The 22,841-nt window shown below is 37.5% G+C and overlaps 2 protein-coding genes across 4 annotated transcripts; both read left to right on the top strand.

Annotated features, from left to right (window-relative positions):
• The first annotated feature begins 5,162 nt into the window (after nt 1–5,162).
• LOC107780064 (phosphoinositide phospholipase C 2) lies at nt 5,163–12,922 on the top strand. 3 transcript variants are annotated; one of them, XM_016600585.2, is made up of 9 exons: nt 5,163–5,726; nt 6,371–6,567; nt 9,058–9,193; nt 9,268–9,438; nt 9,540–9,763; nt 10,283–10,400; nt 11,041–11,193; nt 12,198–12,284; nt 12,463–12,922. In XM_016600585.2, the coding sequence occupies exons 1-9, from the start codon at nt 5,424–5,426 to the stop codon at nt 12,754–12,756; spliced, it is 1,683 nt and encodes a 560-aa protein (XP_016456071.2). In that variant the 5' UTR covers nt 5,163–5,423; the 3' UTR covers nt 12,757–12,922. The 3 variants fall into 3 exon arrangements, with proteins under 3 accessions (XP_016456071.2, XP_016456070.2, XP_075108279.1); XM_016600584.2 differs by having other exon boundaries at nt 5,296–5,726; nt 9,537–9,763; XM_075252178.1 differs by having other exon boundaries at nt 5,523–5,726; nt 6,457–6,567; nt 9,537–9,763.
• A 1,503-nt stretch (nt 12,923–14,425) lies between these two features.
• On the top strand, nt 14,426–22,627 carry LOC107780065 (NF-X1-type zinc finger protein NFXL2). Its single transcript, XM_075252177.1, has 13 exons — nt 14,426–15,707; nt 15,805–15,918; nt 16,000–16,055; nt 17,012–17,078; nt 18,019–18,111; nt 18,288–18,373; nt 18,458–18,620; nt 18,769–18,939; nt 19,135–19,325; nt 19,636–19,717; nt 21,650–21,856; nt 22,038–22,127; nt 22,207–22,627. The coding sequence occupies exons 1-13, from the start codon at nt 14,556–14,558 to the stop codon at nt 22,360–22,362; spliced, it is 2,628 nt and encodes an 875-aa protein (XP_075108278.1). The 5' UTR covers nt 14,426–14,555; the 3' UTR covers nt 22,363–22,627.
• The last annotated feature ends 214 nt before the right edge of the window (nt 22,628–22,841 follow it).

The following is a 22,841-nucleotide window of genomic DNA, read 5'->3' as shown; positions in this document are numbered from 1 at the left end:
GCTTTAATTTGGCCATAGCCTTTGGGTATGTCTCTTGGGCTTATTTTCCAATAATACTTCGAACTTGTTCGAAGTGTTAGTCCCCGAGAATGATGGACTTGGCCTGTAGATCGAGGGGTACCTCTTTAATGTCTTATGAATTTGAGCTTAGATTACTCGAATATGTAGATCGTCGACGGCAGTCCCCGAGTGTACGAGGTATATTTGCACTTGGCCCTTGCGCCATTTCTCACAAAATTATAAGTATGGAGCTTGTACAGTAGAAAATTTTCTTTGAGACACAAGATGCTTGATATAAAAAGAATGCTTCTTTGTATAATTTATACATGTGTATATGTTTTGCCATCGGGGCTTGACTAATCTATACGGACACGGTTCATTCGACCGTTTGGCCCATTATAAAGTTTCTCTATCGAGTCCCTTTGACACAAAGTATTTTCCTTGAAAGTATAACATCCGAGAGTGATGCCCCCCAGTATTCGAGGTTACTTGTAAAGAAGCCTTGGATACTGTTGAATGGTCCTCAGGTAGCACATAATTGTTGCCTCGTTAAAAACCTCACCGGGAAAACCCACCTGGGACAAAAACCGATCTAAGAGAAAAAGAGTGCAACACATGCTTTAAAACCTGAGGTCTCGATATCTTCGATCGATCATCTGCAATGAGTTAGTGTCGAATATATAAATGAAAAAAGAGGAATAAAGTGATACCTTAGCAATAATACCGTTTGAGAAGCGATGTGTTTCAATTATTTGGCAGTTGTTCGCCTTTCATCGTGTCGAGCTTATAAGATCCCATTCCGATGATGTAGAGGACTTGGTAGGGTCCTTCCCAATTTGGGCCGAGCTTTCCTTCATTAGGATCTCGAGTGTTGATGGTGACTTTCCTCAGGGCTAAGTCCCCGACTCTCAAGTGGCGAAGGTTGGTTCTCCTATTGTAGTATCTTTCGATTCGTTGCTTTTGTGCAGCCATTCGAACGAGTGCGGCTTCTCGTTTTTCATCCAATAATTTGAGGATAGTATTTATAGCCTCGTGATTTGACTCTTCTGTTGTATGTCGAAACCTAGCACTGGGTTGTCCGACTTCGACTGGAATCAAGTCTTCGGAGCCATATACTAAGGAGAACGAGGTTGCCCCTGTGCTGGACTTTGACATTGTTCGATATGCCCAAAGGACTTCGGGTAGAATTTCTCTCCATTTCCCCTTAGTGTCGTTCAACCTTTTCTTTAGGTTTTGGATAATAGTCTTGTTCGTTGACTCGGCCTGTCCGTTCCCACTAGGATGATACGACGTTGATAATATCCTTTTTATTTTTTGATCTTCGAGGAATTTCGTCACTTTGCTGCCGATAAATTGTTTTCCACTGTCACACACTATTTCGGCAGGTATCCCAAATCGACATACGATGTAATACCAGATGAAGTCTATAACCTTTTTCTCTCTCACTTTCTCGAACATCTGTGCTTCAACCCATTTAGAAAAATAGTCAGTCATAAATAAAATGAACTTAGCTTTACTTGGGGTCGATGGCAGAGGACCGACGATATCCATCCCCCATTTCATGAATGGCCATGGGGATAGGACTGGATGAAGTTGTTCTCTGCGTTGATGGATCATCGGTGCAAACCTTTGACATCTATCACATTTTCGAACAAACTCCTTAATGTCTTTTTCCATGCTATCCCAGTAGTATCCTACTTTAATGATTTTATGAATCAGTGATTCGGCGCCGGAGTAGTTCCCACAAATGCCTTCGTGGACCTCTCGTAACACATAATCAGTGTCTCCTGGTCCTAAGCATACTGGCAATGGTCCATTGAATGTCCTTCTGTATAATGTTCTATCTTCTGCCAATGTGAATCGAGCGGCTTTGGTTCGTAGGGCCCTCGACTCTTTAGGGTCCGATGGGAGCTTTTCATTCTTCAAGTATTCAATATATTTATTCCTCCAATCCCAGGTTAAGCTTGTAGAGTTTATCTCGGCATGAATTTCCTCGATCACGGATCTCGAGAGTTGAACGACAGTCCCCGAGCTGATCTTATCTTGCTCGACCGATGATCCTAAATTTGCAAGTGCATCGGCCTCACTGTTTTGTTCTCGAGGCACATGTTGTAAAGTCCATTCCTTGAAACAGTGCAAGGTTACTTGCATCTTGTCCAAATATCTTTTCATTCTATTCTCTCGAACTTTGAAGGTTTTGTTTACTTGGTTCACCACCAATAAAGAGTCACACTTGGCTTCAATGACTTCCACTCCCAAGCTTTTAGCTAGCTTGAGACCTGCAATCATGGCCTCGTACTCGGCCTCATTGTTAGTCAACCTAAACATTTTGATAGATTGCCTAATAATGCTACCCGTAGGCGGCTTCAAAATGATGCCTAGCCCGGACCCCTTCACATTCGAAGCACCGTCTGTGAAAAGGGTTCATACCCCTAATGATGTACCTGATTTTAACAAAAGTTCCTTTTCGACTTCAGGTACGAGGGTTGGCGTGAAATCGGCCACGAAGTCCGCTAAAATTTGAGACTTAATGGCAGTCCGGGGTTGATATTTGATATCGTACCCACTGAGTTCGATGACCCATTTGGCCAATCGGCCCGATAGTTTGGGCTTGCGCAAAATATTACGAAGTGAGTAAGTGGTTAATACGCATATGGGGTGACATTGAAAGTATGGTCTTAACTTTCTAGAGGCGCTTATCAGTGCAAGTGCCAGTTTCTCCAAATGTGGATATCTAGTTTCTGGTTCTCCTAAGGTTCGACTTATATAATAAACGGGAAATTGCGTACCTTGCTCTTCTCGAACTAGGACGCCACTTACCGCGATTTTTGATATTGTCAAGTACAAGTAAAGTTTCTCATCTGCCTTTTGGAGTGTGAAGCAGTGGTGGGCTCGATAGGAACCGCTTCAATTCCTCTAATACCTGTTGGCATTCCAGGGTCCAGGCAAAATCGTTCTTCTTTTAGAGCAGATAGAAAAATCTGTGACTTCGATCTGATGACCTCGAAATGAATTGGCCTAAGGCACCTATCCTTCCAGTCAGCCTCTGCACGGCTTTTACACTGTTCATGACGGTGATGTCTTCGATGGCTGAAAAGGTCCGATTTCCTCGGTGCGACCTTTATGGCCCCGGCGTGTGCCTTTACGAAAGAATTTGCTAACATGGAAAATGAGTCGATGGAATTTGGTTGCAGGTTGTGATACCAAATCATTTCTCCCTTCGAAAGGGTCTCTCCAAATATTTTCAACAGCACAGATTCAATTTCATCATCTTCTAAATTGTTACCCTTGATGGGGCATGTATATGAAGTAACGTGCTCGTTGGGATCAGTGGTCCCATTATATTTTGGAATAGGTTTCAGAGCCGCACTTGGAGGAAACGACTTTTGTACAAACTTCTTCGAATCCATCCATTTCAAGATTGGCGGTGCCCCCGGTATCTGGTCAACTCGAGAGTTGTATGTCTCCGCTTTTTATTGTTGGCTTCGATTCTCTTCTCCCCCGATTCAATTATTTTGGTGAGCTCCTCGAGCATTTTTATTATCGTAGGATCAGTCCCCCGATTCGTTACCATTCGACCTTTCCGATACTGGATCGGTACGGCGAGTAATTTCCGGCTCGACCCTATTCGGAGCTCTATGTTGATTTTGTAACTGAGCAATAGCGGCTTGTTGAGCCTGAAGAATCTCGAATATCACTTGGAGACTGACTCCTTCGTCTCCTCTTCCCTGTGTTCCTTGGCCACTAGATCGGCCTTCTCTATGCATGCTCCCCTCGAGACCTGCGCCTAGGTCCATATTTAGAGCAACGTGCGAACTGACATCGACTGGGTTGGCAATCGGTGCTCCCCCGAAAGTAGCCTGTGGCACCTCGACTCCTGGAGCAATCACATTTTTGTTTTCACCATGGAATCTGAGGCCATTGTCACCGTGTGTGGATGCGTTTTGTGAGTTTGACATGTTTTAACCTTAAAGCAAAGATACTTGACAAGAACAAGCGTAAAATAGTGCGTTTTACCATAATCAGTACTGAACAATCACTATTATCCTTAGCCCCACGGTGGGCGCCAAACTGTTTACCCTAAAAATTGAGTAACAATTAAACTTATATTGTAGTTTTAAGGATATGTGATTTAAACCAGCACCAATTGATAAACAACGAATTAAATAGATAAATTGGACAGTAAAATAGATCAAACCGGTCTGCAAACAATTCCTCTACCTTGATTCAAGATAGTCTCGAGGTTAGTTAATAAGAACAACAGATGATGGAACAAGCAGTGATGAACAGTAAATAAGACAAAGAAAGCATCATATATGTATATGTTTTTCGGTGAATCATGTCCTTGTACAAGCGAATGGGATCCCTCTTTATATAATAGAAGAATCCTAAATAAGGTACAACTCTAATAACGGAAGTAGATCCCATGATTGGCGTTAATAACCGCTTTGATTTGATCTGTTCCGGGATTTCCGCCCTGACTTTCGACCGGTCATTAATATCTCGCCATTCCGTTATTACGCTTTACTCGAAGTCAATCATGTTGGATCTCGATTACTACTGGCTTCGATTTCAATGGACACTTCGATCTCCAGGTGTGATGTTCTATCTTCGAGCTCGAACCCGATCTGTTATAAGGTTACTCTCAAGGCAACTCCCCTACCAACGAAATCGGGTATGCCCGATTTTGACCGTATACAATTGTTTAGTCAGTACTAGAAAAAATTATACATTTTTATATTTAGTGAAATAATTTTTATCCACACAAATTTTTATGGTTTATTTTAGATTGTAAATTTCAAAAATCTTTCTTTATTTTTTAAATTTCGAATAAAATAATTTCACGGAGGAACTAATAGAAATAGAATACGCGCACTTAACGTCCTCATGGACCCCATATTAACTTGATTTTTCACATTAATTGCATGTTTGACTTCTATTATATTCAATAGGGACTTCTAACCCTCTCGACCAAAAATGAAGGAAGGGAGATATAACTAAAAATCAATTATCGAAAATGTCTCTATCAGTAAATCGGATAACTATATTTTCTAGTATCACATTATCATAAGCCAATAAAAATAGCACACTAGGCTTCTAACCATACGAAGAAAACAAGGAGCATATACAACTTATAGTCGGCATATGGTGTTGTTATGTGTAGGATCGATAAGTTGCCTAATTATGTTAAATGGTCGGTCGCCTTATTTTTATGACACGTTGAAAAGATCAACCCCAATTCATTTTCTTTTTTCAACTCCTCGCTCCCTATTAGACATTTTTTAATCATATAAAATACTCACGCATAACGAAAAGTTTGTTAAAAAAAAACAAGTCTCACGACGATCGGATCATTCTTGTCTTCCTTTGACAAAAACCGTTGCATTGAAAATCTGGAAATTCATTTTCCGTTTTACTTAACAATGTCGAAACAGACGTACAAAGTCGGTTTCTTTTTCCGTCGGCAGTTTACGATGGCCGCCGCCGAGGCTCCGGCGGACGTTAAGAACACGTTCAACCATTATTCCGACGGTGCCGGAGTCATGAACGTCGAGAACTTTCAACGGTTCTTAATTGAAGTTCAGAAGGAGAAAAATGTAACCTTAGACGACGCTCAGGCGATAATCAATAAGTACGGCGACCCTAAGCACACAGGCCTCCAACTCGATGCTTTCTTCAAGTATCTCTTTTCTGATATTAATCCTCCTCTCGATCCTAAACTCGGGGTACTAATTTAATTTTGTGAAGTTTTTTTATTATTATTTATTGTCTTTTTAGTGTTTGATTTGGAATATATTTTGCACCAAAATGAGAGTAAAAGTCAGCTTTCTTTACGAATGTTCTAATTTCAATAAAATAGTTAGACTTTGTGATAAACATTTAATATCGAAAAATATCATCATCATACCCTGTCCTATCTTAATACTGAAATATAATCCAGGAAACGATTGTATAAGGGGAAACATTTCCGCCATACCAACCACACCTGTCTCAATTATTTATATATCACTTTAGCCCTTGTAGAATATTTGACACCATTCTATTTCTGTACGACTTTCATAACTGTCTAGAATTCAAAATTTTATTATACTGCTCAAATTTTGGATTTCTGATCTTTTTCTTTTTTCTTCTAATATTGGCTTTGACTAGTAGTTCTTGTTGTTTTAGTAGTGTTACTTATTTAATGTGTATGTTAAATTAATATAAACTCTTATTACAGTGAAACACTATCATATAAATGAGTATGGCGGGGTAATATATCAGAAGTTTCATGTATATTTAATGTCATTCTTCATAAAGTAGTATATTAGATGTATTCTTCTTCTTAATGAATTCACTAATGGAGTAATGGATCTTTTTTGGATTCCAGATTCACCATGATATGACTGCACCTTTGTCTCATTACTACATATACACAGGCCATAATTCTTATCTAACTGGGAATCAACTGAGTAGTGATTGCAGTGATGTCCCCATAATACAAGCTCTGCAGAGAGGTGTCAGAGTAATTGAATTGGATATTTGGCCAAATTCAGATGAAGATGATGTAGAGGTTCTACATGGAAGGTATGTGCATTAATGTATGAATATTCTAGTTTATTTGTGGAACCTATGTCCCTTAGCTATGTATATGTTCAGTTGAGTTTATGGTTGCCATATGATCTGTCAAATGAATATATTCTCAAGTGAATTGGCTAGTTCGTGGATATTTCTTAGTGACAAACCAAGAGGTAGACTCTAAAATTTTGAAGAAGCTATGAGCACTTCATTCATTTTCACTTTCTTTGGCCAGTTCCTAACTGAATCCCGATAAACAAGGTTATGATTTTGCGCATAATTTACAGGCATATCTACTTTTTGTTGTTTCAGCTCGGTGCACAAAACCAAATGTTTATATAACTGAAGCCATTAATAAGCTTATGCATTTTTACATATATCCACGTGTATACCTGTACTAAGTACTAAACCAAGAGCACTGCAACTGTCACAACTGATTAGTGCAAGTTTACAGCTGGCAGGAATATGAACAAGTTCTACTAACAAACTCCACATTATGAGTGTGCTAATGCTTTTGGAAGTCTACATGTAACAGTCGCGTGCAGTGGCTTTAGGCGTCTTGTTTCTTTTGTTAATGAACTACTTTTCATTTTTTAATCTTTGGGAGGAAATTTGCATTTTATGTTCCTATAACACATACCACGAGAGTTCCAGATCGTGATATTACTAAGATACTAAATTTTACCATTAGCTAGTTAGATGAAGATGAGAAAATCATTTCAGAAGGGAAGCGTCAACAGATTATTAAATGAATGGAAGTGCTCCTCTCAAAGTACAGTTTAAGCTTTTAGATGAGGTGGTTCATTCAATTTAACTGAAATTAACTGAAAGTGCCTACAGTGACCATCTCGTAGGCACCTGTTTAGACTGTACAACACCCGAGGAAAAAGGGACCTGCAGTTATGACCAGACTGTAGCTGTTTGGCTTGTGTTAACTGGACACCCTACAGTCAGTACAAGAAATTTCTGTTGATAAATAAGTCAGAGATGCAGTGTCCATTCAAATACCCAATGAACAGATAATAACATGGAAAATCTCTTTTTTCTTTTTGAGAAATAATGACATGGAAAATCTCATATAATGTTTATATCTAAGTTAAATGGTGAAAAACAAGTCTACTCAAGTTCATCTTCAATCTGGTGCGGGGGAAATGTTCATTAATTGTCTGCTACACGTGGTATGGATGGTAGGCATCATCTTGCATCCACACCAGCAAGGCTGTTGGGGAGGCCAAAAGGGGTTACTATGTTAACAAACAGGCATTAGGAGATCAGGGCAGTAGATTGGTGGTGAAGCAAAGTGGAAGGAGAAGCATTTCATTTTTTGTCACATGGTGCAATATAAATGGATGATTACAGGACGATCCTGGACGCACTTCCCGTTTAGGAATTTTCTTAAAGATGTCGTCATGATTATTGCTCGAGAAGAGTTTAAATATTAAGCTTTCTGCAGAAATGTCAAAGAACAACATTCACAATTACATGCTTGATCCTAAGTTACTTGAAAACTAGAGAAATGACAAGTTTTTTCTCTTATGACTCATAAGATAAAATAAAGTACTCCAATAGACTAATCAAAGCTGTGAATTTATGAATTTAAGAGCAACATGAGCTTTTCCTAATTGTAAAAGAGAATTATGCCTGCCTCTTTTGTAAAAGCGAACTACCAAACTGAGCAAAATACCAAACCGTGTAATCCAAGATGAAAATTTCTAGTTAAGTGCTAGGTCAGTCATCACAGCAGAATTCAAGAATGTGATTTAACAAAAGAGTAGTTCTTATGCATGCACGAACAATCTTTTATGATCTAAAAAAGAAAAGGAATAGCTCTTGGGTTACCTTAATGCTTGAAATTTCTGTGAAATATGCCTTTCACCTCAAGTTTGAATTCAGAGACTGCTGCAGGCTAGTAAAATTTTTTCTTTTATGTAACAATGTTACGATTGAATTAACACAAGGAAATAAAAAATTAGAAAGAGAGGAGAAGATAGAGATAGAAATAATAGAATCTAATAGAAGAAACAACTAGTCAACCCAAGTAATATATACTTGAACCTGCTAATAGCAATTTATCTACAACAAATCAATCCAATGGGGAAGAGAAATTGAACTCATACATGAATATTGACTAGAAGAATCCAAGGGAGGTTCAATTGAAGAGGTAAGGGATATTCCCACAAAGGGAGGCTCTCTCAGGAGAGTTCTTCATCAACAATTCATAAACCCTAAGGAGTCTATTTATTCTCTTGAGCCTTGGCCCTCCTCCTCATGTACATCCATTCTAGCATATATGGACCTTGAAGTCTTCTTTCCATGCTCTTCTATAACATCCCAAGCTCTTGATGGTTGGATGGAGGATTCCAAGCCCATGATAGCCACCTTAGGTGCTATCATAATCAAGTCTTGGGTCTTCAAACATGTGAATCTTGATATTGAGTTCCCCTTGTAGTGCTTGTACTTTTTCATGTCGTAGTTTTGAGTGTTAGATTTTTTACACAGGACACTGACCACTCCAGTGGCACTCATCAAATGCTTGAGGTCTATTAAGGAGCATGCCTTTTCTGCTTCTGAGTATCCTGTTGTAATAACACTTGAAGATCATCTAACTCCAGATCTTCAGGAAAAAGTAGCTGAGGTGCGTATGTGCATTTTCTGGATATGATTACCGCCTTCTTTGATCATAATAATGCTTTTGTGACTACATACTAGATGATCACTCAAACATTTGGAGACATGCTGTTTTCTCCTTCAGAGTGTTTGAAGGAGCTTCCTTCTCCAGAATCACTGAAAAAACGTATTATGATATCAACTAAGCCACCGAAAGAATACTTACAAGCCAAGGAAGTTAAGGAAAAAGATGCCTCAAAGAAAGGAACGGAGGTGAAATAAATGTTCTAATTATTAAGCCTCTATTATTGAGCATGTCCATTTTTTAACCGACTTCTTTGTTTGCCCTATTCCAACACACTTTTTCCCAGCAGGATGATTCTGATGAAGGAGAAGATGATGAAGATGATGAAGGAGATCCAAAGTCAGAGAAGAATGCAGCTTCAGAATACAAGCGTTTAATTGCCATTCATGCTGGAAAGGGGAAAGGAGGACTATCTGATTGGCTGAGGGTTGACCCCAACAACGTAAGACGGCTTAGTCTCAGTGAACCAGCACTTGAAAAGGCTGTAGATACTCATAGCAAAGAGATTATCAGGTATAACTCTGTATTCATCCACCCGAAAGTTCCTCTGTTATTTGTGATGTTATACACTCGTGGATTGATCCATATGCATGTAGCTATAACATCTCAATGGCAGATTGGAAGTTGAATAATTAACGTAGCTCCTCGAGTTTATGTCCACCTCTTAAATTTGCTCCCATTTTTTATTTCCTTTTTGTATGATCAATTGAAAGAATTAAGATGACCGAGTTCAACATATCTTATACTTCAAAATCTTGGGTTATACATTCAAAATCTTGGGTTACATCAGAAATGATTTGTTATACTGTATCATATACTAGTTGATTTTCAATGTACATGTACATGCATGTGAAGGTTTCGGCAATTTACTTATACCGTGTATATGTAACTTACCAACTGTGCATATCTGGAGATAACTTTGTAATTAATTGTCTAAGAAATTTACCCGTAGCATTTGTAACTTGCCAACTGTACATATCTGTAGTGAACATTTTAATTAATTGTCTGTATTCCTATGATGTTTCTTTTTAGGTTCACACAGAAAAATTTGCTGAGAGTATACCCAAAGGGAATACGTGTTGACTCGTCCAATTATGATCCTTTTGTTGGGTGGACGCATGGAGCTCAAATGGTAGCATTTAATATGCAGGTTGGTCTTCTGTCTCCGATCCTGTAGAAAAAATCTAGAACTGGGTATTATGAAGCTAGATTGAAAGAATAAATTCTCATGTGATTTTTAGTTCTCCTCTCCTTGGTTTATCATTGCTGGTATTACATTAATATAGATTCCAAACATGGCTTTTTCCCTCTTGAAGATTATTTTTCTATTATCTCGATGCAACATTTGATTCTTAGAAGAAAGCGGTAGTATTGATCCTTCCTTGTTTTTCTCCAAAGTGTAATAATATTATAATAGCTACGTATAATTATTTTTTTAGATGTCTATGTTGTGAGGATCTAGAACTCATACGTGTAGGTCCTCCAATGTATGTGTAACTTTATATGTACTTGTTCTTCGTACATATATGTAAGCTTTGATCACAAAGCACTAGGTTTTACTGAACCTGCAAACCCATTATTGAATCTGCGACACTCTCCATCCTTCTAATGTTTTAGCCGATTAAAGAAATCTTTGATTAAAATTCTATGGATTACGTGAGTCGAAGGGTTTAATTCCTGTAACACATGAATTATGACCTGATTGGTGTTGTCATTCATCCTCTATTCCTTTTAGTAATTACTTACCAAATTTCCGAAGAAATAGGTACTGAATAAGTGTCCTGCGGCAGGGTTATGGAAGATCACTTTGGTTGATGCACGGTATGTTCAGGGCTAATGGTGGCTGTGGATATGTTAAGAAACCTGATTTACTATTGACAGCTGGTCCTAACAATGAGGTCTTCGATCCTACAAAAAAATTGCCTGTCAAAACTACACTAAAGGTACATGGGGAATGGTAATTTGCTAGTTGACTTTGTAGGATAGCGTTGTTGCTTCTCATGTTCCATTATTCGGGTTAATTTCACTGATGGTCATTGAACTATCTTTCAATTTCACTAAAGTCATATAACTATTTTTTGTCACTTAAAAGTAACTAAACTTTATCATTGTCACTTAAAAGTCATTTTGCCTCAAATCCTACCATAAATATGACATGGCATTAAATTTTATAATAAAAATCCAAAAATAAATGCCACATAAGCTAATATGGGTCATACCCATTTTAAATTCATTTATCCTTTAATGTGATTTGATCCATAATCCAAATGAGTTTTAATAAAAAAAAATATTAATTCCACATTAGTTTAAAATGATTATCCTATACTACAAAGTTTTGCCTTTTTCTGTCACAACACATTCATAATTATTCTATACTAAAATAATCTATACTAGAAAATTCTTATTTTGTTTGTATGCCCCATCCGAGTCATTTTAAAATACTATTGTATACAATAGTATATTTTAGCTTCAGTAGAGTTATAAAATGACTCAGATGTGGCATACAAACAGGATAAGAATTTTCTAGCATAGATTATTTTAGTATAGAATAATTATGAATGTGTTGTGATAGAAAAGGCAAAACTTTGTAGTATAGGATAATCATTTTAAACTAATGTGGAATTAATATTTTTTTTTATCGAAACTCATTTGGATTATGGATCAAATCACATTAACGGATAAATGGATCTAAAATGGGTATGACCCATATTAGCTTATGTGACATTTATTTTTGGATTTTTATCATAAAATTTAATGTCATGTCATATTTATGGTAGGGGTTTGAGGCAAAATAACTTTTAAGTGACAATGATAAAGTTTAGTTACTTTTAAGTGACAAAAAATAATTATATGACTTTAGTGAAATTGAAAGATAGTTCAATGATCATCACTGAAATTAACCCTCCATTATTCTTGAAACTGAACTAACCCTTCTTGCATTAAGCAGGTGACTGTATATATGGGTGATGGGTGGGACAAAGACTTCGATCAGACACACTTTGATACGTACTCACCTCCAGATTTCTATGCAAAGGTAGATGAATAATACTTGCCTTCCTATTAATGTCTTTATTATGTTTGGGGAAAGCGGGAAAAGTAAAGAAGATTAAAAGGAAGTAGCTTTCCAATTTTATTTTATTTTCCCGAATTTTCTGTAGTATCGCTTTTCAAATAGGAAAATATGAACGGGTAAGACGTAAAACTAAGTGCAGGTAGGAATTGCTGGAGTTCCTGCTGATGCCATAAAGAAGAAAACAAAGACAATGGACGACAATTGGATACCAACCTGGGATGAGCAGTTTGAATTTCCACTAACAGTACCTGAATTGGCTCTACTTCGCATTAAAGTTCTTGATTATAATAGGTCTGACAAGGATGAGTTCGCTGGCCAAACATGTCTACCTGTGCCAGAGCTGCGACAAGGTATCCGAGCAGTCCCACTCTTCGATCGGAAGGGGGAGAAGTACAGTTCTGTGAAGCTTTTCATGCGTTTCGAATTCGTTTAACTTTGAACCATTGTAGTTCTTGACAATGGGAGCTTCGCAAGTTTCTTCTCCTTCTCTGTGATGTATGGCAAATTCTGTAAAACTATATGCACCCATATTCAACAGTGTAAGATATTTACTATTATCTACAATAAGACACATAAATAAAGAAGTTCGAGTTGAGAAATATTTAGCCTTTAACTATGTCGGTACCTGCATTTGTTGTGATCAATGTTTGAACTTTAGTTGGAATTCCATAATACACCATGTATTATGCTCTCCCAATTTGGATAACTCCATAGAAGATAAGGTGTAGAAATGGCACTACGTAGCCACTGAGCACTCCTATATCCTGTTTTTTAAAACTATTTAGTTTAGCCAGTTTTGATGAACTTCAAACTACAGAGTGCTTACCACATGGTGAACTGTAAATACCAAAATCTTACATTAATAAGGACAAAGTTGTTTACAAATGGAAATAAAATTAAGAAATTCACTCTGTAATTTTGGCAAAAAGGAGTGCCTTCTTCAGTGCTGGGGTCTTTGCATTAAAAAGCATTGTAGCTATTGAGCATGGAGGTCGAAAGAGCAAGTGATGCACATTCACTTGACTATATGTTCATGGATATAAATTATTCATGCAATTTCATATGTAAGAAAATAAGATTTTAAAATAAAATAATATGAATAATGATATCTCATCCTCGCATATTTTCTAATAAATCTTGTAGGAATAAGAAATTATGAAAAAGAAAAGAAAGAGGCTAAAAGACATGAGAATGAAGCAAAGTAATATGTGGAATCTATATACGCAAAGGTCACATTTGCATACATGTAACCTATATTTGCAACTCTAACCCATGAAGTCACGAATGAAAGCAAAAGAGCTATTGATGATGCATGTGGAATCTATATACTCAAAGGTCACATTTGCAAGACTAACTCAGGAAGTCAAGAGTGAAGGAAAAGTGTCATAGTTGCATATATGGAATCTACATACACAAAGGCTACCATTACATACATGGATTTCACATTCATAAAAATGGCCGTAACATTCTGTTTCTCACTTTTACGATAAATTGCATCGAAAAAATATAAGATATCATGTTGATTTCATACTATATAGATAACCTGCAAAATGAATCAAAACATACTAACGTATCAAAATTATCAACTTTCTAATACACAAGCATAAAGTCTTTGTTCATTGCATATATCTTTTATTTTCTTTGCATCATGTCTAGGATTAAAGAAAATTTCCAAATATATTAATAACAAACAATTATCCAACATTATACAATCTCCTATGTATATCAAATAGCCAATAACTTTTGTATAGGGCACATTCTTTGTGATTTTCTTTCAACTTCAGCTTTCTTTTTTTTGGGGACATTGAGCCGTATTAAGTTTGTTTTTCTTTTTGACATCATGTGCAAAGTTAGTAAATACAATCAGTTTAGACAACTAGCACAACTTTCTACTTCATTTAACTATTTAAATTTTTAGAATTTGTTGTAAATCTTATCTTTGTTCACTAATTTTTAATAAATACTTAAATATTTCCGGTAACTACATTAATATAATGGCGCATAAATCAAACTACAAATATTCAAATTTTTGTGTCTAATTAAAACAATAAATTATACGTATATAAAATGAGACGAACATAGTATAATCTCGTTCTCGTACTTCACAAAAAATGAGCGACAAATGGCCAGTTTTCTAGAAACAGAGAACAGAATTGGGTCCAATTCCAAATCGCGCATTTGGTCACAACTTATAACGTCCTTCTCAAAACTCTGACTTCCAAAATTCCCAAAATGACCTCCTGGTCCGCCACCGTTGCACCACCTCTCTCACCGCCATCTTCCGACTCCGATTCCGATTCCGATTCCGCCACCACCTCCGACTCCCATCACCACCGCCATTCCGACCTCTCTTCCACCATCTTCAAATCCTATCTCGAACATTCCAGCGGCGACCACAACAACCAACAACAGCAACAACATGACCTCATCAAAATCCAATCTTTCCTCACTTCTTCTCGTTCCGGTGCCCTCTCATGCCTCATTTGCCTCGAAAGAATCCGTCCTTCCGATCCCACATGGTCATGTTCCTCTGGCTGTTTCGCCGTCTTTTATCTCCATTGTATCCAATCATGGGCCGTTCAATGCTCCAATTTAGCCGCCGCACGTGCCGTCACGCGCGCCGCCACTCCGAATGACAGTTCTCTTTTATGGCACTGCCCCAAATGCCGAGTTGAGTATTCCAAATCGCAGATCCCTAAAAATTACTATTGTTTCTGTGGGAAACTCCCGGACCCACCTCATGATCCTTGGGTTTTACCTCATTCTTGTAATGAAATTTGTGGGAGGCCATTGAAGTACAATTGTGGACACCATTGCTTGTTGTTGTGCCACCCGGGGCCCTGCCCGTCTTGTCCAAAATTGGTTAAATCCAGGTGCTTTTGTGGGGCTGTGGAAGATGTCAAACGATGTGGGTTCAAGAATTTCTCGTGCAACGGTGTTTGTAAAAAGTTGTTGGATTGTAAGACTCATATGTGTACTGAAACTTGCCATGAGGGTGATTGTCCTCCTTGTAAAGCAAAAGGCATTTATAAGTGCCAATGTGGGAAGTTGGAGATGAAAAGAGAGTGTTTTGATAGGGTCTTTAGGTGTGAGAATCCATGTGATAAGTTACTTGGTTGTGGGAGGCATAAGTGTGAGAGAGGTTGTCATGAGGGTGAATGTGGAGATTGTCCACTTCAAGGGAAGAGGACTTGTCCTTGTGGGAAGAGAGTTTATGAAGGGATTGCTTGTGATGCTCCGGTTTCAGTATGTGGAGCAACATGTGGTAAAATGTTGAGTTGTGGATTTCATAGGTGCCCTGAAAGGTGCCACAAAGGCCCCTGCATTGAAACTTGTAGGGTGGTCGTTACTAAATCGTGTAGGTGTGGGAGTTATAGGAAACAGGTAAGATTTAGTTATACTTATTTTGATTAATTGACTTGAACTTTTGTGATTACCTTTCGGTTCTATGTTTATCAACAATAAATTGAACTTAGAATAGGTTCCTTGCTATCAAGATTTGACATGTGAAAGGAAGTGTCAGAAAATGCGGGACTGTGGAAGACATGCCTGTAAGCGCAAATGCTGTGATGGGGATTGCCCACCTTGTTCTGAGGTGTGTTTGGCCGGTTCATATTTTGACAATTTTGTTACTTACTATTATTCCTAATGTGTACTTAAATCTGTCAAGTGACAGATGTGTGACAGGAAGCTCCGTTGTAGGAATCACAAGTGTCCAGCTCCATGCCACAGGTCTGATATACTTCTTTCTGTTTTTCTGAGTTGCGATCCCCAGAATTTTCATGCTATTCCTCTTACAGGAAAAGTTAATTGTCTTATTGATATATTAACTTTTTGGTAGGTTTAGTACATGAAAGAATTCATACCATTTTGTGAAGCTCTATTCCTAATATGTACGTGTTGGAAATGTGTACTTGTGGTACCTCTAATGCATATTTCCGTATTTTAGGAACAAAAATCATTACAAATTTGTGAAATGAGAACTGAGAAGGACAAATATGATAAATATCAGAAATCATTCTTGTTGCCTTTCTCAGAAAAGTAAATATTAGAAATCATTCACGTGGATTTTATTCGACACCTATCATCTAAGAAGGATAAGCTTTAGCCTTTTTGAAGTTTAAGATACTTGGAGTGATTCAGCACCCAAGGTTGTGGCCTAGTAGTTAATAAAATGGGAGGAGGACCATGAGGTCTCATGTTCAAATCCCAATAGAGGTAGAAAATACATGTGATTTCTTCTCTTAAGCCTTGGTGGGCTAGGTTATCAGGTATTTGTGTTGGTGCCCAAATTGGCCCGGACACTACCATTATAATAAAAAAGATACTTGGGGTGATTTAATAATTTATCTTGCTACAGTGGAGCCCGTCTTGAATCTCCAGATGAGGACATCGGAGGGAGCGTGGAAAAGAATTGAATTTTGGCACCTATTGTTTGTCAATGCTATTACCTGCCGAACTAAACATCTGATCCTATGTAGGAAAAGTAAACAGTTTATATATGCTGGTCTCTTATGATTTAAAGTAGTGTTACTTTAGTGTTGATTTGCAAAGAAAATTGTATGAGCTAAATAATCCCAATTCTTGTTTATATATTGGATATTTGGGTGACTGTGACAGTCCTTGATCTTGTAATCCTTGCATCAGTTATTGAACAAAATGTGACCAATTTCCTTTGGTTACTGCAGAGGCGCTTGTGCACCCTGCCCAGTGATGGTCACAATTTCATGTTTGTGCGGGGAGACACATTTCGAGGTAGGGGTTCAGCTACTATATGTACCTTGTTTGAAGTTTTATATCTCCTATAGTGGAAGAGATGGTTGTGTTTTCTATATAAGTATCTGTCTGTTTTATTGATTAGAAAGAATAGAAGTGGCATAGAGTTTTCTGTTGTCCAGTCGTTAGGACTTTCCGTCTGTCTGGTGAGCATTGTTTTATACTGGGAGTCTTCACCAGTATTTTTTGATGAGTCGATGACATCCTTGAGCTTTTCACCTAAATATCTTTATGCTTCAAACATCTGAATCTTCTAGCTTAAGAGATGAAGAAGGAGCCTAGGAATGAACACTTATCTATGAATAGGTTGTAACTCATGATGCTTACTTATATTCCTCTTTACCTACACTTGTTTATATTCCCCTCATTAATTTGTTAACTTGTGGCCTTCTATGATAGCATGATGCGTCTGGTGACTGATGGTAACAGGTGCTCATTATTGGATGTACCGTGGCATGCACCAAAAGCAATCATAATACTAAAAGCATGACAATTTACCTTTGTAAAAATGACATCAGCCGCCCCAATCTATCCTCTTTCATCTTGTCAGATGACTTGACATCGTAAACATATTTTCTGTCATCACCTTATTAAAATAAGAAAAATAAATTTCTGTCATCTCCATGCTCGGCTCCATTAAAACAAATCAACTTGCAATCTCTTTAATGATGGCACTGTCACTACCCTCACATTGCTTCTCACCACTGCTAGATTTCTGTTTTCCAAATTCTGCTTGGAATTTTTTATGCTGTAAGCAATAAAGTAGATTGTAGAAATCATTTAAAAAAGTTTAGCAAAAAGGCTCTAGATTACAACTAGAAAATGTGTTTTGTATTTATATATATGGTGTTAATATTGTAAGTCCTTTAGTGAAGATTCTTGCTAACTTGTTTCTGGTAATTTTGTTCACTTTGGTCAGGTTCCTTGTGGTGCAGAAGCTGAACAAAAACCTCCAAAATGTCGTAAACCATGTTGTGTAGATCGTTTATGCAGGCATGCTTCTAATTGCAAGGTTGTATTTGTTGCATGTACTACTTACCATATACTAGGTGATTGTATGAATATTTTAGATCGTTATTCTAGGAATATTAGCAGGGTTATCACTTGATGCCACTCTTCATCCAAACTTCTAGCATGAAATAAAATACTGTTTAACGTGGAGGCTAACATGTGTACTCATTTCTCTAGCCACATAGGTGTCACTATGGAGCTTGCCCACCATGTCGTTTACTTTGTGATGAAGAATATCCTTGTGGGCACAAGTGTGAATTGAGGTTTGCCTTTATTACATTTCTGGATATCTACTAATGTATACCAGTTCATTCGCTGAATTTTTGTTATTCGTCGGTTGTAAACAGGTGCCATGGCCCTACACAACCTCCTCTTCCAGAGTTCACTTTGAAACCAAAGAAAAGGAGACCGAACAATCAGACGGAACCTACTCCTGGTTCATCATGCCCCCCATGCCCACAACTTGTTTGGAGGTCTTGTTTGGGTAATCATGTAGGAGCAGAAAGAATGGTGGGAATCATATCCTCCACTCGTGGATAATACTTACATTTATCTTTTGTATATTCTCTTCAGGAGCTATTTATTATTCTTTAGTCTCTGTAAAAAGCTCTATATTTACTTACCAACAGATATTCACTTGAGCTCTTTCTCATTTCAGATGGTCTGCTCAGACAGGACAGTATTTTCCTGTGACAATTTGTGTGGAAATCCTCTTCCTTGTGGAAATCACTACTGCACTAAAGTTTGCCATGCCTTGGTTAGTAGTACAAAATTATATGGTAGTAGAAGACCCGAATCTTGTGAAGAGTGTACTCTTCCTTGCCAACAGGTATTAATATATTTTCTATCCATCTCATCTGTTGGTCGTACTAGTTTTTTCTTTTAGGGCCTAATTCAGCAATCAATACTTTCGATGACATGTTTGGTGGCTCTATCATTTTGATCGTTGCACTCCTTTATAAGTTGGCACTTTATAGTTTGTAGTTCGGGTATGAACTGTTTACTTTTATTGATCCTTATTTAGGAAAGAAAACCTACTTGTCCTCATCCATGTCCCTTGCGTTGTCATCCTGGAGAATGCCCCCCTTGCAAAGCACTGATAAAGCGTTCATGTCACTGTGGTTCCATGGTTCATGTCTTTGAGTGCATATACTACAACAGCTTGTCCGCTAAAGAGCAACTTACTGTTCGATCATGTGGAGGACCATGTCATAGGTAGCTTATTGAACTTTGCTCAATATTCCTTCAAATCTAGGATAAACAAAAGCTGTAATTTCATTTTTTTATAGGTAAACTATATTTCTTTTTATATCACCTTCAGCAAAAATGGTGTGCACAATGATGGCTACAGAGGCTTATCAACTTATTTGCGCAACCCCCTTCCCTTTAGGCTTATAAAGTTGAATTACGTGCATTTTTACCTTATCAAAAGAAAAAAAAGTTGAATTATGTGCATTTGAAATACACCTGAAACTCCCTAACTGATCTTGATGAACCCTTCTTTGTTTGGATGCGAAATGTGCAGAAAATTACCTAATTGTACGCACCTTTGCCCAGAGACATGTCATCCTGGTGAATGTCCATCTCCTGATCAATGCTCCAAGAAGGTAATTGATTGATATACTCTCACTGCGTGGTTTGTTGACCTAATTATCTTGGTCAGTAATTCTTAGTTCGAATTACAAAAAGCTTATGTTCTTAGCATCATGTTTTAAATCAAAATCATCCCTATGGCCGTATTTATATTGAGGGAGGAAATAGCACCTATTCCCACCAAAGTGAATTTTCTTTCGATCTCTTTTTACCTTTCGTTGCGAAGTAGTCGGGGAGGGGGAGGGGAGGGCATGTTACTGGTTCAGGGAGGTACAATATCCATTCTGATATCCATTCACTCCCAAACCAAGAACTCTGTGAAGCCTATAATGAGCAGATCGGCTGACCACCCCCAACGCCACAAAAGAAAAGCAACAGTGAGAGAAAACCTCCTTTCCCTGCTTGGAGCATGTCAGCATGGCAATGGGGTCACAGGAGTAGCAAAAACTGCTAAGTTGCTCTGACACGGCAGTTTAGGTGCCGCACCCGTGTCAACACGACACTAGTATGGGTGGGGGTATGGGATCTGTACCGGATGTGGTCAAACAATTTTGGGTACTTTGACCACGACATGCGGAAAAATTTGAGACGAGATACAATTTGATTCCCAAAATCAGAACTAAAACTAGGGTAACTTTGAAGAAAATAGCATACCTTATCTAGGAAATCAACCCTCTATCTACAACTTGAGAATAAAAAAGGAATCCACACTTTACAAGTTGTACGTAAGTATTCCACAAAATTTCTCACAATTTAGAGATATTTTTATATTTTTATTTGTTTAAATTATTTTAGCTGGATTCCGCACCCCGTATCCGTATTGGGATCCGTATCCCCGAATTTTAGAATTTACATCTCGAATGACGACCTCTAGATCCGCACCCGTATCAGATACATGCACCCGTGTTCGAGCAACTTAGGCAAAAAGTATAACGTAGGGTGATAAAAGTGTTATATATATATATACACACAAACTCACATATATTGACACATACTTATTTGTAGGTACATATATGAATATGTATGTATTTATGTATGCATGAAATATAGCAAAGAGAAACAGAAAACATAATCAAGAAATATTTTTTCCTATTTGGTCCATAAAAGGTTGTAATTTCCATGATGCCTTCGAACAAGGAACATTTGCCTGTTCAATTTCTTTTACATGCTTTTCTAGCCGAAGGAAGGATCTAACTTCAATATCTATCAACATTGCCCGTATGTTACAGTGTTCCTTCTAGTATTTTCTTTGCCATGCTATCCTATCAAAGCATCACTGATTTGGGATTTGAATGAGCTACACTTGATGCAATTTAACACTCCACTAACTGGTGTGTACAAAGAAAATCATCTTTATGAAGCTGCACGAAAGCCAATTGTTTGAGATGCCATTGCTTTTCATCAGCTACTTTTTATTTGGATGTGTTAATTATCTATTGAAATTTAAGAACCACGAAAGAAAGAGAGTTCCGTTGTCAGTGAGAAAGGAAAAAACTGGATAAAAGAAAAGAGAAAAAGATTTAACTTCTGTGAGCTACACTAACTATTTCAGGAAAGGAAAAAAAAAGAACTTGAAAAGAGAAAAGGATTTAACTTCTGTGACCTACACTTACTATTTCAGGAAAGGGAAAAAAAGAACTTCTATGAGCTCATCCAAAATAAAACTAAACTCTATCCCAGAAAGTTGAACATGAATTTTTCTAGTGTGCCAGATAGCACCTTTCTATTAGCTCTATTAACCAGATAACTTATTATTCCAAAATGTAAAATCAATTATTTTTTCATTGATTGATGGCATATAGTATAGGCTCATAGTTGATGAGCCCAAAAAAAAAAAGTTCCAGTTATTTAGCTTACTGAGTCTCACTTTTATCAATTTTTTTTCCATGTCCTATCCTCTATTTTCTGCCTGTCTACTGTTAAATGTTTAATGATTCTTTTATTAGGTTACTGCTCGCTGTGGATGCCAAACTTTGAAAAAAGAGTTGGTCTGCAAGGATGTGCAAGCAGCCTATAGAAGTAATGGTACTGATCCCAAAGATGTATCTAGAAACCAATATGGACTTGGCATCCTTCCTTGCAATTCAGATTGCAGGAGCAAAGTGAAAGCTGCTGAGGGGGAGTTGCAACATCGTAAATTAAAAGCGCCCGAGGTAAATGCATGTCATGATCTGCTGTATTTTGTGGAGTTTAACAAGAAAGAGGGTTACTTCTCTTGCCTTAGCGTTGAATAGTTCATTTTTTGAGAATGAGAATGATTGCGTTCAATAGGTTATTGATCCAAAGTATCCCCCATAATTAGTTGAAATTTAACTCAAATTTGCTCTTCGTCAGGAAAAGGAACCTGAAACAAAAGATAATGTGACGAAGCGAAGACGGAGAAAAGGAAGGGTGCTCGAAGACAAGAAAACTTCAATACTGCAGGTCTGTCTTAGAATTAATGATACATCCGTTTTCCTTTCAAGCTTTTAAATGCTTAACTGCAGTTATTTTAACTTGACAGAGAATTATTGCTGGCATCAGGAGATTTCTTCTATTTGTTATCATCATAATAGCTCTGATTGCTTCAGTATATTTGGGTTATAAAGGCCTATTGTGGCTCTCTGATTGGATGAATGAAGCTGAAATAAAACGACAAAGAAGATACTCGCGAACATAGTTCGTCAGAATCAACTTCATACAGAATTGTTTAATCTTGGTTGAACACTTGAACGGCGAGGAGGAAGCATTCTTTATTTTCCCTTAAAAGAATCAACGTAAGTTAGAGTTTGTCAAGGTTTCTATATAATAAAACGATGCATATATCCACTTAGTTGACAATGGGATTATGCATGTCACATATTTCATATAAAGAACTACTTGTGGAAAAGGGAACTCTGAATATGGATGGATATTTATTGAGTGGAGAAGTTTTGAGTTTGTTCTTTCTGTTTGTGATAAATGGTAGGATTGCTACTTTTCGGGGAATCGATTCCAGGTCATTCCGTATGGATGATGTATGACCGCACTCCAAACCAACTGAACAACTCGAAGGCTTAATTCTTTATCCTTTACATTGTCCTTTTACAGAACTTTCAAAATTGACAAGACCACTTGTCATGTTCCATAAAGTACTATTCCATAATACTTTTGAAATTT

This window comes from Nicotiana tabacum, chromosome 4, assembly GCF_000715075.1.
Source record: "Nicotiana tabacum cultivar K326 chromosome 4, ASM71507v2, whole genome shotgun sequence".
Lineage (NCBI taxonomy): Eukaryota > Viridiplantae > Streptophyta > Magnoliopsida > Solanales > Solanaceae > Nicotiana > Nicotiana tabacum.
The sequence above is the reverse complement of the archived record's forward strand: the minus strand, read 5'-3'. Positions and strand labels throughout refer to the sequence as shown.

What these genes read in the sequence shown, in the direction of transcription:
- LOC107780064 (XM_016600584.2), top strand. Translation starts at nt 5,424, where the DNA reads ATGTCGAAACAGACGTACAAAGTCGGTTTCTTTTTCCGTCGGCAGTTT. An exon ending in CTCTCGATCCTAAACTCGGG is followed by an intron (nt 5,727 to 6,370) that starts GTACTAATTTAA and finishes TTTGGATTCCAG; the next exon opens with ATTCACCATGATATGACTGC. An exon ending in TTCAGGAAAAAGTAGCTGAG is followed by an intron (nt 9,194 to 9,267) that starts GTGCGTATGTGC and finishes ACTACATACTAG; the next exon opens with ATGATCACTCAAACATTTGG.
- LOC107780065 (XM_075252177.1), top strand. Translation starts at nt 14,556, where the DNA reads ATGACCTCCTGGTCCGCCACCGTTGCACCACCTCTCTCACCGCCATCT. An exon ending in GGGCACAAGTGTGAATTGAG is followed by an intron (nt 18,374 to 18,457) that starts GTTTGCCTTTAT and finishes GGTTGTAAACAG; the next exon opens with GTGCCATGGCCCTACACAAC. An exon ending in CTGATCAATGCTCCAAGAAG is followed by an intron (nt 19,718 to 21,649) that starts GTAATTGATTGA and finishes TTCTTTTATTAG; the next exon opens with GTTACTGCTCGCTGTGGATG.